The following is a 14,846-nucleotide window of genomic DNA, read 5'->3' as shown; positions in this document are numbered from 1 at the left end:
AAAAACATTGATGGTTTAATATTTTCATTTAAAAGTACATAATACCAGTTAGTTAGTTTAAAAACTTTAATGGATACAATTTTTGCGTCCTAATGTATTTCGGTATGATTAATTTATGAAAACAACACATATTTCTTATTGCATTCACAAATATTAGATGTTTTCTCAATAAATTAAGTTATAGCATAGTACAGTTATAAAAATAATAAAAAAAATCTCTAACTACCAAAGACAAACTAGTGAGTCACTGACAAATGATCAAAGCATGAAATAAGAAATTTTATTTTATTTATCTGTATACGGTACTGGTTGCTCTCTCCGACGTTAAAATGTGGAATAAATTTAATAATTTCTTCTGTAATGTCCCGTTAAAAATATTGTTGTAAATGTAGTTTTATCATTTGTTATTGTGATCTTTTCGCGAATGCGAATGAAAAGTGATTAATTATAAGGTAAACTTTAATTTACTGTATGTTTTCTCCATTTATAAATTGTTTTGAAAAATAATATTTTTTTTTTTACTATTATTTGTGCTATACGGTTTGAGATTGTTTATTTCGTTACGATCTATTTTCGAAAAAATATACGGCCATCTGTGAAGGTTTTCGAGGAGGCTGTATTTTTGTGTAGGCGGAAAATAATGATTTCGCAGTTAGTAATAATCCAATATCATTATCACAGTTAAAAACGGTGTTTTCGGTGTTTTAGTCGGAGTAGTTATGTTAGTATTTATCGGAAAATGTTTTCTCTTGGTTGCATGTCTTATGTGTCAGAGATGCACCAATAATTTCTTTAAGTATGCAACAGAAGGCTTTCTCAACATCATACATTATCCTCAAATACACTAGAGTGAAAGTTTATATGAGCAGCTATGCATGCATCAAAACTAAACAGTATTAAAATATCTAATAATATTTATTTAGACATTTGCACAAAGTATAATATGTTAATAGTAAACTACTACTTGTCCTTTGTAACTTTGTTGAAGTTACATTTCTGCAATACTGTATAAAATGTAATAAGTATAATAAGATACAGAGCATAGTAATGTATTAGTTTATTTCAAATGTCTCAGTCATAGTAAAAAATTTTTTATAAAAATTATAGTAAATTATTACAATATATATTCATAGCATAAATGTATACTTTCTTGTGTGGTTGTCACATTTTTAAGAATCTCTCTAAAAAGATAACAATTTCTCAGATAACTATAATGTCTAAGAGACATCTGGCAATATTATCATTTATCTGATATCAATCTTATTGACTTATTTTTATGTATGAAATGTTTTGTATTTATATAATGTATCAAATTATCTTAAAAACATTGTTTATCATCGGATGTGAATGCATTTTTAACTGTCAATCAATTAACTTCAGATATCATTCAATCTTAAAAAATTCTCAGTTTAATGGTTGACACTTAACTAAATTACAATTTAATGGCATTTGTTGTAATCTCTCTTTGCCAATTATTAGTTCCAATCAGTATAATCTATTGTATGTTGATGGTACTATGCCAGAAACCTTCACACAAGTGCCAACAGCAATTATACGTAGTTTCATGTCAATGGGATGAATAGTGTTGGAATACAGAATATAAATGACAATTAATTCATTCATGCATTCAAAAAAGTGAATGATTACTAAATATAAATATTTTTTCATTATTTTTATTTGAATTGTTACGAAATCTTTAATCTAAATTGCTGAGAAAAGTGTCTAATTATATTAATTAAAATTCCATTGTATATACTGCTTATGTGTAAATGGTTAATTAGTTATAAGAAAATAGATTCAATGATCATTATTTTTACGGCAATATCATGAATAAAATTATCAGATATATTGTGATATGTGGCTTGCATATTTTGTCTGTGTGACAAATATGTTTAGAAAATGCAAAATGAGTTATAAATTTAATCAGGTGATAATATTTGTTCCTTTATTAAAAAAAAGAAGAGAATGTTTGAGAACAAATGTAATTAGCAACATTTTTTTAAACCTAGAATGTAATTACTTGGTCTTCTATTTATCTTTATGAATATATTTCATCTAGCTAGCTTATCTAAATTCAATCGGGTAAGCAAAGCAATTTCAAATCATTTTTTTTGTTGTAGACTAAAGAAAACAGGAATTATGCCGTCGACACACTTGAATCTACGCGAGGACGACGTGGTTCGTCTCGCATTGGAATTCTTACATAACCGTGACCTCCACATCACGCAGTTGTCGTTGGAAAGGGAGACGGGTGTCATTAATGGGAACTATGCTGACGACGTGCTATTCCTTCGCCAGCTCATTCTCGACGGCCAGTGGGATGATGTGTTAGAATTTATTCAACCGCTTAGCGCACTTAAAGCTTTTGAAGCGAATAAATTTAATTATGCTATACTTAGACATAAATATATAGAACTTTTATGCATACGATCAGAAATAAAAGCGTACAACAATGTTGAGAACATTGTGGATGAAGTCGTCAAAGTTCTTAGCGATCTGGAAAAAATAGCGCCTTCTAAAGAAGAATATTCCAACTTATGTTTACTATTGACACTACCTAGTATAACTGATCACGCACAATTCAAGAAATGGAATCCTAGTAACGCACGAGTGCAATGCTTTCGAGAGGTATACCCTCTAGTGGAACAATTTTTACCGTGTGACAAGAAGTCATCATCGAGCGGTTCGCCAGCGAAATGTGCTAAAAACGATCGTTTGATGCAATTGCTGATTAAGGGGATCTTATATGAATCCTGTGTGAACTATTGTCAAGCGAAAGCAACTGGCTCGAAAGAGGCACAGTCGAATGAGGTGAACTTTTCCCGACTCCTGGATGGCTCCGGGTTTGACGAGTCGGATTTGAGTCTGCTGTCATGGCTGCAGTCTATTCCGGCGGAGACTTTCAGTGTACCGTTTGAACAGAGAATGTTGAACGTGGACGTTGAGAAATTAGAACGGCCGTCGTTGCATACGTCATGGACGGAGCACATGCTAGTGACGCCTATTAAACCACGCACATTTCCACACTTGGCAATGCCGTTTAGAAGACCGAGATCAGCGGCGGACGCTATGACGAGGTCGCTCCGACCTCTCCCAGACGGTGCACCTCGCCATCCAGCGGTAATGGCTCTATCAGCTATCGACTATGGACCGTCGTCGTCATATTTCGCCGGTTTTCATCTAACTGGTATCAAAGGAAGTAAATTGATGAATACGTCTGTCGATAGATTGTTCGACAATAAAAACGGTGACAGTATTTACAATGGTTTAAATGAATCGTTGAAGCCAATTGATGAACAATTGAAGCCGATCGGCGAATATACGAAGGCGAGCGAGGCGAGTAGTATCGGTGCATCGAATGCTACGACGCCGGAACACAGGGGACAGGATTATTCTGCTTCGACGTCGATATCGACAGCTCCGGTTTCAGCTGAACGTTCCTCTATAGCGGAGAGACTACCTCAGCAGCTCGAGACCTTGACTCCTGGAGGAGACGGTGACTTCAGGAGGGAACTGTTGAAGGAGTATCAGATTCAGAAACAACGCGAATGTGATGATTACCTACGTAATCTCTGTTCGTCTGAACTTAGGCCACAGAAACCGTAAGTATATAAATAGTTTTATTTTTTATTTAATTTCATGGGATAATTAAATATTGATCTATATTTATTAAGCATCCTAATTTAATTATAAATATATTGTGATGTTTTCAGGATGGAGCAAATAGGTGATGCTGCATCAGCTTTCCCGTCGGCCGTCAAGTATACTCCACCACCGAATGCAGAACACAATCAGAAAATACACGATCATTCCCAATACATGCGGTAAGGAAATTACCGTTTATTTTGTAATGTATCTAATATATTTAAATTTTCAAATGTTATATTGTGTGTGTGTGACTTGCAAACGATGATGGAAATAGTAGTTAATGAATTCACATCTCAGTTCAAAAAATATGTTTTTGAACAACATATGACACGTTTATCCAATCTCCCAAACGACTATATTCATTCGGTAAGATGTTATTAAGATTCATGTTTGTGTACATATACCTAATAGCTTCAGACATGTGTTCATAAAATATATGCTCTAATTATGTATGTATATAATATAAGATAATTTATATTTAATACCTCTTATTCCAGACAAAATGATATCAGCGAGTCCATCGAAATACCAGATTCGGCTAATGTAAGATTGTTTTTTATTAACAACACACACATAATTTACACACACATGCACAATATACATAATTCAGTAAATGATATAACTGTCACCAGTTAGTTTAATTTATAGAAAAATATCTTAAGAATACCCTCAATCGTTCAACTGAATGTATATAAAATTTGATCGAGATTTGTTATGATTTCCCTCGTAGCCTGTGTTGTTCTTGTTTCAGATAACCAACATTTATAATAAAAGTTACCTGCCAAAATTTTTCGATTACCCTAGAGACATTATGAGATTATTTTTGCAACACTCGTATTGATAAATTTAGTCATGGCAACATTTTAATTTTATTTATTTATTATTGACTTATCACTAAACACCTAAAATTAATATTTGATCTAGGTAACATTCGAATTGAAACATTTTTATAGGTGTAAACAAAATTGACCCTTAAAAGGAGAGATTGTTAATCGAACAAAAGGTTTGACCAAATAAGGCCATTGGTCTTCAGTATTCGCTCGGGTGCATTCCTGATACTGAATATTCTACAGAAACATCTAAAATTATCAGTGCTTATTAACTATATAGTTCATGTATTATATACAGAAACCTTTAGCAGCACTCTATCTATTAAAAGAACGTATCAAAAACCATTGCGTAATTTTAAAGATGTAAGCATAGGGACAGACATTGGTAAGGGATGTTTTATACTATACTAGCTGTGTCCGCGACCGTGTACGCGTTTGAATTTAACGATTAACGAAAAATAAATATTGTAGCCTAAGTTAATCCCTATTATATTAGTTATTTACCAGTGAAAGTTCCGTCAAAATCTATCCAGACGTTCCAGAGATTAGCTAAAAGAAACAGACAAAAATTGTTTGTAATAAAAAATGTTATTTTGGTATATGTACCGTGTATAAATACAGATGCATTGATTAAAAAAGGGCTATTTAAATATTACAAACAGACACTTCAATTTTTATCATATGTATAGATATTAGTTTCAAACAATGAACGATCACAGATAACCTCAAATCTCATCAAAGCGCATCAGAAATTTCGTTTTAAGACATTATCAAAGTGTGGGCGCACTCGATTGTGAAGCATTTTTCTGTCTCAGCCCACTGACCATCTTCTTCCGAATACTTATCGTTCAACGCGTAAGTGTATCAAGTTAATTCAATCTTAACGATATTTTGTCACACCATGTAATAATTAACCCACTTAAGAAATACGAGAGTTCTCGTTGGAAATCGATTTGTTTGAATCGATTTTTTAAATTGTTATGTTTTTTTTTTGTAACTTATCTGTGTGCGAATTTTTTATATTTGATTGTTTTCCGTTGTTCGAAGTGTTTATGGTTTTTTAGTGTTTATTTATATGTAATAAGAAAAAGGTTGCTATGCATTTTGACAAACGTTAAATTTTTTTTCTTATAACGCATATAAAATTATACATATATAATATTCATTTGATCGAATTAAAGATGCTCCTTTCCGTACATTAAATATAATTCCTATCTATATAATAATAATATACAAATGTATATACTGTAGTATACTGCGAGGTTTAGTCAGATTTGTTTTTATCATTTTATCATAAAAAATATTCTTATTCTTAATTTGAAATGCATTGCGAATGGTTTGTTTTAAATTATGTATGTATTAAAAAGTTTATATAATATAAGCTCAGAGAGCTGAATATCACTGCTTACTGATTTTTTGTTTATAAGTTATCCATATGCCTACATCTTTTGAAATATAAAAAAAAAAATCTCTTCAACAGATACAAATCCCAATGGATATGGTCAATGCGAAAGTCAGTATGTCGTTGCCGTTGTCATATGACATTATTTATAATATCATTTATGCTAATTTAATGTTCCTGCATGATATTACGATACTTTATATTATACAGGATTTTTAACTGGGCGTTGATGATTTTGAAACTATGTATATATAATAAGGAATAGTAAAAAGCACTAGTCTAGCCTTGAGCTCATGAAAATAAAAATTACTTTTAATTATTCCGTCTAATGTCGGATATGGCCTTTCGGTCTTGGACATAAAGAGATTACACTTTATTAGGAATACGTAGCGAATACTTATTTTGTGCGTTTATAAATGGATAGGGAGTAAGAGTATGTTTTTACAAACAATTTTATTGACTACCAACACTGTCTTAAAGACTTAAAGACCGGCATTAAGCCTTAAAGCACTTAAAGCACTTAAAGCCCCCTGATGTTGCAGATGTCCATGGGCGGTGGTAGTCATTTTCCATCAGGTGAACCTTCCGCTCGTTTGTAACCTATCTCATAAAAAAAAACTGTATCTGTTAGATAAACGTTTAGGGTCCACAATGAACTCTAGACGTAGGTCAAGGATTTTTTATTAACATATAAGATTTTTCTTTTTTTTTTTTTGTTAACTGTACCACTGACACAGATAACATCAATGTTTTCTGTTCATTATTTTTATTATTGTTGTACTGTTCATTATGTTTATTATTCCTGTATTCGTCATTTGAACGAGAGCTACTTTCATGACTTTACGTATTCGTTTCGTATTCGATTCTTAAGTTTTTAATTAATATTTTGTTAGCAATAAATATTTTTTTATTTATTTATATATTGAATTGATTGAATTGTTGGTTTGATGTGATTTTGAACAATGGATCGGACGCATCAGTTTTAACTGAAAACCAGCTGTACAAATTTTCATGTGTTTGTTTTGCAAATATTAAAAATGTCTTCGATTTCCGCGGTGAATGATAACCTCGTGAGGAGACCTGCATGTGTCGAATGATCATTTATCATATGTGCATTAAATCCGTTCTGCCCACCAGTGGGATATTTGGCATATGAACAATACTAGTTTGCCACTCATGCTATTGAAATCATTTGAGTTCAACGTTCAAAAATATGTGTGTAGATTTTGATTTTGTGTTTTGTTCTATTTAGTAACTAATACGTATTTATAGTAACAATGTCAGTTACATATACATATAGGTATATAATTCTTTTGAATATTAACGTATATTTAAAAATAGCTTTCTATGACCAAAAAAGCCAAATATACTTATAAATTGAAATCGAATAAAATGAAATTCCTTTATACAATATAGAACATTAAATTACACTTAATAAGAAAATACCCCGACCTGAGAAAATCCTCAACCGTCTTTTGTTTTTAAGGGGGTCGCTTTTTTCAACTTTTATCGTAAAAAAATATTCAATATCAAAATAAGTTGTTCTACGTCGTCACTTTATAACAAACGAAATGTATTAGTAATCTTTGCTCAGCGTTTTTCCGTTTTCACTGACGTAACTATCCAGTTGTGTTTCGGATCAAAGTCGGATCGGAATATAATTCGTATCGTATAATAATCGATATAAACAAGTCGATTTGGTGATTCGTTACGATTAAGCTGAGGTTAATTTTTGTGAGAAATGGTCGAATTGGATCGGATCATTATGAATTTGTAGAATTGATGCTCAGGATAGACCTTTCCCATGTACCTTAAACAGCGGGTGATTAAAGACTAGCTGTAACCGCGACTTCGTGCGCCTTTGTATTTAATAAAAAAAGTTATGGTTGTAGCCTAAGTTACTCCTTATTACCTTATTCTGCCGGTGAAAGTCCTATCAAAATCCAGCCTAGCGGACAGAAAGGCAGACAAAAATTGGAGAAAAGAAAATATTTTTGTTTATGTACCGTGTATCACACATATCTATTCATTTAGCAAGAAAGCGGTTATTTTAACATAGCAAACAGACACTCCAATGTTATTATATGTACATATATAGATTTTTTCCTCTCCGTAATAATTAGTTTGACAGCCTTAAGAAGTCGAAGCTACATTGTTTAACTTGGATGGTTTTTAATTTAAACATTACTCGTCTATATTCTAATTTTAATTAACAAGCGTATTAATTACTGAGCACATCGCGAGCGAGGCGAGTGTGAGGCAGTAACTTCAGTATAGCTTAGGTATATTATGCGACCAGGCGAAAATGATTAAAGAGTCTTTTTTTATGCCTAGATATACTGTCAAAGCTGAGAACGTGAAATAAATCGTGTCCATATTTTTGCTACGAAATACACGCACACTACTAAAGTGTGTGTAGTGTCAATCACAGCTTTCTGCGTGAAAGCTGTGATTGACACTACACACACATAGATAATAAAGTATGCCCGTTTGTTTTTTCCTTTGTAGTACCGTCACTATCTATACGTATGAATAATTTAAGATCTCACATATACAATATCTTTAAAGAAAATATTAGTAGACGCTGTCTGAAGTTCAAACTATAATGTATATGATGATGTGCTGATTGATTTCGGCCCCGACGGCAAATCTCAGGGAAGACTAGCCGTTTAAAGGAAAGCACCAAACAGTTTTTATTGACCGACTTAACAGTAAATTGAACCCTCAAACTACCAATATCAATCAAAATAAAAGAAAAAAAGGTAAAAAAAACCTAAAATTTATGATATTATCGCACACGTTTCGCTTCTCCCATTTGATGTACGTGATCTTTTGATGTTAATCTTAGCCGTGATTAATAATTATAAATTCAGAATTAGAAGCGACACAAGACGATGATCACATTTGTTCATTAACGTGTATTCATTACATTTTAGATATTAGTCTCTGCAAATGTCAGAGGCGTTACGTAAATTCAATATTTGATCTGAGTCGACTTGATACCCAGTTATTGCGTCTTATTGATTTCTGTCTACATTTATATTATTTCTTAAATCGTTTCTAACATGATCCCAAAGTGAATAAAAATAACCTTTCCGATCTCCTTGATCCTTTGGCTTTGCGCAGAGATGTTGGATCAAACTGCACCTTTTACCGAATTTGTCACGGGGAATGTTTGAGGTTCGGATTAAACCTGCCTGCTGAATTTTACCTTCGGACATCTCGTCAAAATTCTAAGTTTCACCCGCACCACCTTGGTGTCCGAAAATCCACAACAGTGCGATTTCTTGGACATTTTCTGCCGCGCACAACCACTTTGTTGTACCAGCTTTCGCCGGCGGTTTTTCCGACCCGATACGACATGGGAACCTTCAAGAAAAGAGCGTACTCCTTTCTTAAAGGCCGGCAACGCACCTGCAAGCCCCCTGGTGTTGCAGATGTCCATGGGCGGTGGTAGCCACTTTCCATCCGGTGAGCCTCCAGATCATTTGCTACCTACGTCATAAAAAATAAATATTTGTAAGCAGTTTCTGTTCATCGCTAATTCTAGAGGGGTGGGGTTGTGTATATTATTTCCCACTTAAAACAGACGGTAAATGTTTACTCGGTGGCAGGACTATGTTCATGCCTATATTTGCAGGTACCACCCACTCATCGAATATTCTACCGCGAAGCAGTAATGCTCAGCTTGTTATGACCAAGTTCAAAGGTCTACATCAACATGCTTGTTTCCAAGTTTAGTGACGCATTTCCGGTATAAGAAATGTTTTATATTTTTTACAGTGCCGATGTGTATGAGTGGTAGTCCTTAGTAACTTTTCGTCACTTTTGGATGGCTATGTGTAAATCCAGCTTCAATAATTTATTCAGTCACTCCCTAATATACACCTAAATAATACATACGTATAGATTTATTTATGTTTGCGTGTCTTATTGAAAATGTATGTGCGATAAAAAAATATGACAATAGCTGTTTATACACTATACTTGAGATCAGCTCATTAGTTATGCAACCGCCGACTATTAAAATGAGTTATTAATTACAGACATAGAGTATAATATACAGTGTATAGAATCATAGATCCCATGGTTAGCGGCGCACCGGCTAAGTAATAAATGGTTTGTATTCCTTACGGTACCAATTATTTTCCCTATTAAAATATTTTTTTTTATATTGTATTAAACGTCACTTTTATAGGTGGCCTATATTTAAATTTAAAGCAAAATGTTCTTAAAAATATCGTCGATATAAAATGTTTTGCCGACGATCTCTTGCGAAGCTTTTAATTCGACTTTTTTAAAAGAAAAGACAAAAGAAAATCGGTTTTCAATCGCCAGGGAATTTCTATCTGAATTTTGAGTTTGATGTTTTGACAGTTTTAGTATGGAAAGAAGAAACCAACATTTTTTTTTAATAAGGGTAAATTTTAATGGATATGAATCGGAATGTGGATTATAACGAGAAATACCGGAATTAAAATAAACAGTTGCTATTTTCAAGAATTAAATTTGTGCGAGATGTTTATTTTTTTAATAATTATCAAACATCTAAAACGTTCGCCGTGTATTTACTACACAAATATACTATATCTTACAGACTATGCTTATGTTTGGAATCTATATGCCTATGTTCTCTGATGTATTTTTTTTACAAGGAAGTAATTCTATAAAAGTACAGTTATTACAAAACAGGTTAACATATATTTAATATGCATTAGGTTATTTATCGCTTTTAAAAAAAGATGCTTTGTATTTAAATAGTGAAATATTTAAGAGCATATCTTCTAAATTTTATTAAAATATACGTTTCGAAATTCCTACATTTTAAAAAGAACTTGATTTCTAAGTCATTTAGTTTAATATTCCGTATGTCAATTTCTATTTGTCCTTCAGAAGAGAAATTTTTATATATTTTTTATTATTTTTCAATATCCACAGGCTCGCAGATGCCCGTGCCTTTTTTTGCATTCTGTTTTAAACATTTTGACGTTTTATATTTAAATACTAATCATCAGCAGATCTTCGCTGGATTTCATTCGTCTTCTTGGGAGACGTGGCCCAAACTGACTTCCTTTTTTATATTTTTAAATAATATATACATAATGTATAATAAATAATATATAATAAAAATATGTGGCAGTATATGTAATTCTTATTACTACAATCCAGCGGGTCCTGATCCGCGCTTGATCAGAGATACAGCCTCGGCGACTTTGATGTCGCGTTTATATTTTTTATATCGACAGTGTGTCATTATTATACATATCTTTATATAAATGATGTATGTATACATATTTGTAGTTGACGTACCTATTTAGAGTCATCAGTGTGTTAGTTTAAATATTCAACAGATATGTTTATTTGCGAAATAAATAAATTAAGTGAGAATTATATAAATGCGCAAAAGTAATATTACATAGACACTGCATTGACTTCCGGTGTGCTACTAATATTAATTAAAAAATAAAAGAATAGATTGAGTCAAAATGGTAGTTTGAATATAGAATTACTAAACATTGCTACTAATAAACAGATGACAATCACCGGTACTGACAAGTAATCAGTATGTTTTTATCAACTAACGCCTAATAGTATATACATACACGAATAAATAAATTAAAAATATATACTGACGCAATATTAATGGTCTCCTTAACCTATTTTTTATCTTATTATATTATGTTTACACGCGACAATTTAACAGTTTTACTATATAGATAACGATACCAAAATGAGAGGCAAAAATTAAAATTATTCGACTAAATTATGAAATATGCACTGTTTGCTTTTTTATACCGTTCGATACGATAATTAAATATAAGAATTTAGTCATTTTAACGTGTGGCTTCGAAATTAGGTGATCGATACGATTGCAATTTTCGTTACTTTTTTTTACTTTAACTAGTGGAACCTGCGGCATTACCCACGGGAATATTAAAAAATACAAACTTCCTACCCCCGTTTTACCCCGGCCGAGTTTAGTAAAATAGTTATAACATATACCCTATAAGAAACCTGAAAACCTACTTGCCATATCCGCCTTAAATTTTCGCTCTTAAAAATTCTTGCTTTTGTATATATAGAAGACTACTTACTATTTAATCGTACTTCATCGATATTTTTTTCGATATTGTCTTATAGAATTTATAAGTTATAGGTATGTATATTTTAAATACACCTTTATGTACATAAAAGCATTCCTTGGATTTGTAGTCCTTTTAACTGATTTTTTATATGTTCCGACACGATATCTGATCGTTTCCGGTCCTCTCATTCTAACTCACTGCGTTCTTAGATAAAACGTTCGACGTTATCGTCACGTTTATATCATGAAAAGTAATAAATAAAACAGTTTTAGCAGTATATGTGTGTAGTGGTTCGTTATTATATAAAATACGGATTGTGTAAATAGACCATACATATATGTAAATATGTGTTACAAAAGTAGACGAAAATATGGGCATATTTTTTGTTACTTTCACTCTGTTTCGTGTTTGTTTCGGTCTAAAACATATCTAGCCTTCAATTATCATAATTTAAATTGAAAAGTAAAGCGAACTTAAATAAAATTTGAATTAAGTATATGAACTTCTTTAACGCCTCCACGCTAATACATCAAAGTCTCTGATCGGATATCAATGTGTCCTTACAATTTATTAAACAAGCTTGTTTTATTAAAATTATCTTTTCGATGAATCAATTTGATTAATTTTGTTTAAACGATATTAATCACTATCAATTAGTTAAAATAAGTCGTCGAATAAATCAAAACGTGTTTAATAGTACGTGTTATGAAAACGTTTTATATAAAACGATGCATCGTTTGAATTGAACATGATTATGAATAAATATGTCGTTTGCATAATTTTTTAAAACGTCAATTATAAGGCGAATAAGTAATTTCTCCTCACTTTCTTTATAGTCCGGATATTTTAAAATATAGTATATTTCGTACAGATACTTTCCTTGTATGTTACGCAATCCGAGCTATACTAGTTTTACGTAATTATGTATTAAAGAATTTCAAAATATTTTAGATAGTAACAGGAGGTATAATTTTGAATACGTATTCTTTTTATGTATGTAAGTAGTTTTAAAATATATTTTGCGGTATTAAATATCTCGTGTAATTCTCCGACTCATGCGCAGAAGACGTTGTTAATAGTACCGCCAATAAGCTTTAGAAATTTGAGATAATAATTATTTTCGAAAACGGTAATTGTTTTTTAATATCAACGAAGTGGAAGAAAAGAAATTGGCAATTTTTACGAGATAATGAGACCTTTGATCATATTTATCTAATAATGATGATATATATATCTATCACAAATATACTTGTTTAATAAATTAATTATATTTACATCGTCATGAAGCCTCAAGTGTTTATAGTTTGAATGTGTGTGTGAGTTTATATGTTGATCTGTGTTACGTTTAAAATCGTTATCGGCGTGGTATAAAAGCTCGGAATATTCGTCTTCAACTCGAAAGCAGGCGTTAGCAAAACGGGTTATTTATAGGTTGTTGAAAATAATACATTGTGCACGATATTTTTTGAATAATTATGAACATATGGTCAATATTTAGGATCGAAAGCCTTTTCCATAAAACTTTATATTAATAATTATATTAAATTATATTAATAATTCCGTAAATTGAAAATGACTTTTTTTAAACTTCCTAATAAACTAATTTGCAGCCGTAGCTGGCCTTATTTTAAACACATATAAATGAATTAAAGGCATGAAATCAACAACCGTGCTTTTCTTTAAAAGTTCTCATTGATCTCACTTGTGAAATGTTAATATTCTTACTTTGATACGCCATTTTGATGCTTAAGTTCCATTATTATTATGGTCAATGTCAAATATGATATTCCGACATTTCACGTTCGTATTCTAGTTTATTGTATAGTCCTACAGTTTTGGACTTTTGAAGTACTTATATGTTTGAGGATAGAGTTGCACTTTTAATAATACGCTTGTTACTATAAATTAGTTTAATAACAGTAGCTAAACTCTGTTGTTCAGTTTAACGAGAACTCGCCTTTTAAGGAACCGTAAAATCAGCAAGCACCTATTAACCACTTCATTTAATTGAGTTAATTACATTTCGACGCGAGAGCGAATTTACTATCATTTTGTCGATTTCACTAAACGAACTGCTCGCTCCGACGATACACATAATACGTTATGTCTATATTTGAATTGGAAATCATCGGGTGTGGGTTTCTGTTATTAACGAATACATAATTTTATATCTCGTATCTCTTTAATGACATTGCGGTAACAAAATAAATGTCGTCGCCGTTTTCCTAGCTTCGTTCGACACGGGCGACCTTCGATCAAACTTGGACTAACGCCTACGTTCGACGGTCCACGATTATTATTTATATACTTGCCGCTCTACTTGAGTATTATTTACCTCCTTGTCACCGTATTTACATACATCTACGGTGTAATTGTAGGACACGTTGATAATAATTGGTATTGCTGCGCGCGCGCATGCCGCCGTGAGTCATCGTCGAGCGTTTTGCGCACAATGCCGTCCGAACAGTCCAGTCGCGTCGCGGCATACTTAGAGGACATACATATTACTTAAGTCACGCTTTTGCACTAACGAGAATCGGTGTTTGCGAAACATTGTCGATAGTTCGTTTGTGAATTAAAAAATATACTGTGACGAGCTTTTGTGTGCTACCGAGAAAATGACAGCCGTGAAGAAGGCCTTGGCGATGCGGCAGCTGGATTCGATGTTCGGGACTATGACCTTAGAGGGCGAGGGCCGTCACTCCCCATTAGTCAGCTCCACCATCGAACACGACCCACATTGCGATGTACATGGTCGTTGTAGTACACCTTACAGATCGTCTTTATACTTGCACAGCAGGGAATCAACACCTGGTTATCACAGGGAGTCTGTTTCGCCGACAAATGGACTCATCATAAGGTCTGTAAATTTATAATAAT

The 14,846-nt window shown here is 32.4% G+C and overlaps 1 protein-coding gene across 2 annotated transcripts in view; it reads left to right on the top strand.

Moving 5' to 3' along the window:
* Positions 1-275: 275 nt before the first annotated feature.
* LOC124543441 (WD repeat-containing protein 47) overlaps positions 276-14,846 on the top strand; it is a 58,931-nt gene continuing 44,360 nt past the window's right edge. The window contains exons 1-4 of one of the 2 annotated variants that reach the window (XM_047121669.1): positions 276-452; positions 2,121-3,602; positions 3,714-3,824; positions 4,146-4,191. In XM_047121669.1, coding sequence (XP_046977625.1) covers positions 2,140-3,602; positions 3,714-3,824; positions 4,146-4,191 — 1,620 coding nt within the window. In that variant the 5' untranslated portion in view covers positions 276-452; positions 2,121-2,139. Of the gene's footprint in view, positions 453-2,120; positions 3,603-3,713; positions 3,825-4,145; positions 4,192-14,401; positions 14,827-14,846 lie in introns of those variants that run through there. The other variant, XM_047121670.1, reaches the window with a different exon arrangement.

Source organism: Vanessa cardui, chromosome Z (genome assembly GCF_905220365.1).
Source record: "Vanessa cardui chromosome Z, ilVanCard2.1, whole genome shotgun sequence".
Lineage (NCBI taxonomy): Eukaryota > Metazoa > Arthropoda > Insecta > Lepidoptera > Nymphalidae > Vanessa > Vanessa cardui.
The sequence above is the reverse complement of the archived record's forward strand: the minus strand, read 5'-3'. Positions and strand labels throughout refer to the sequence as shown.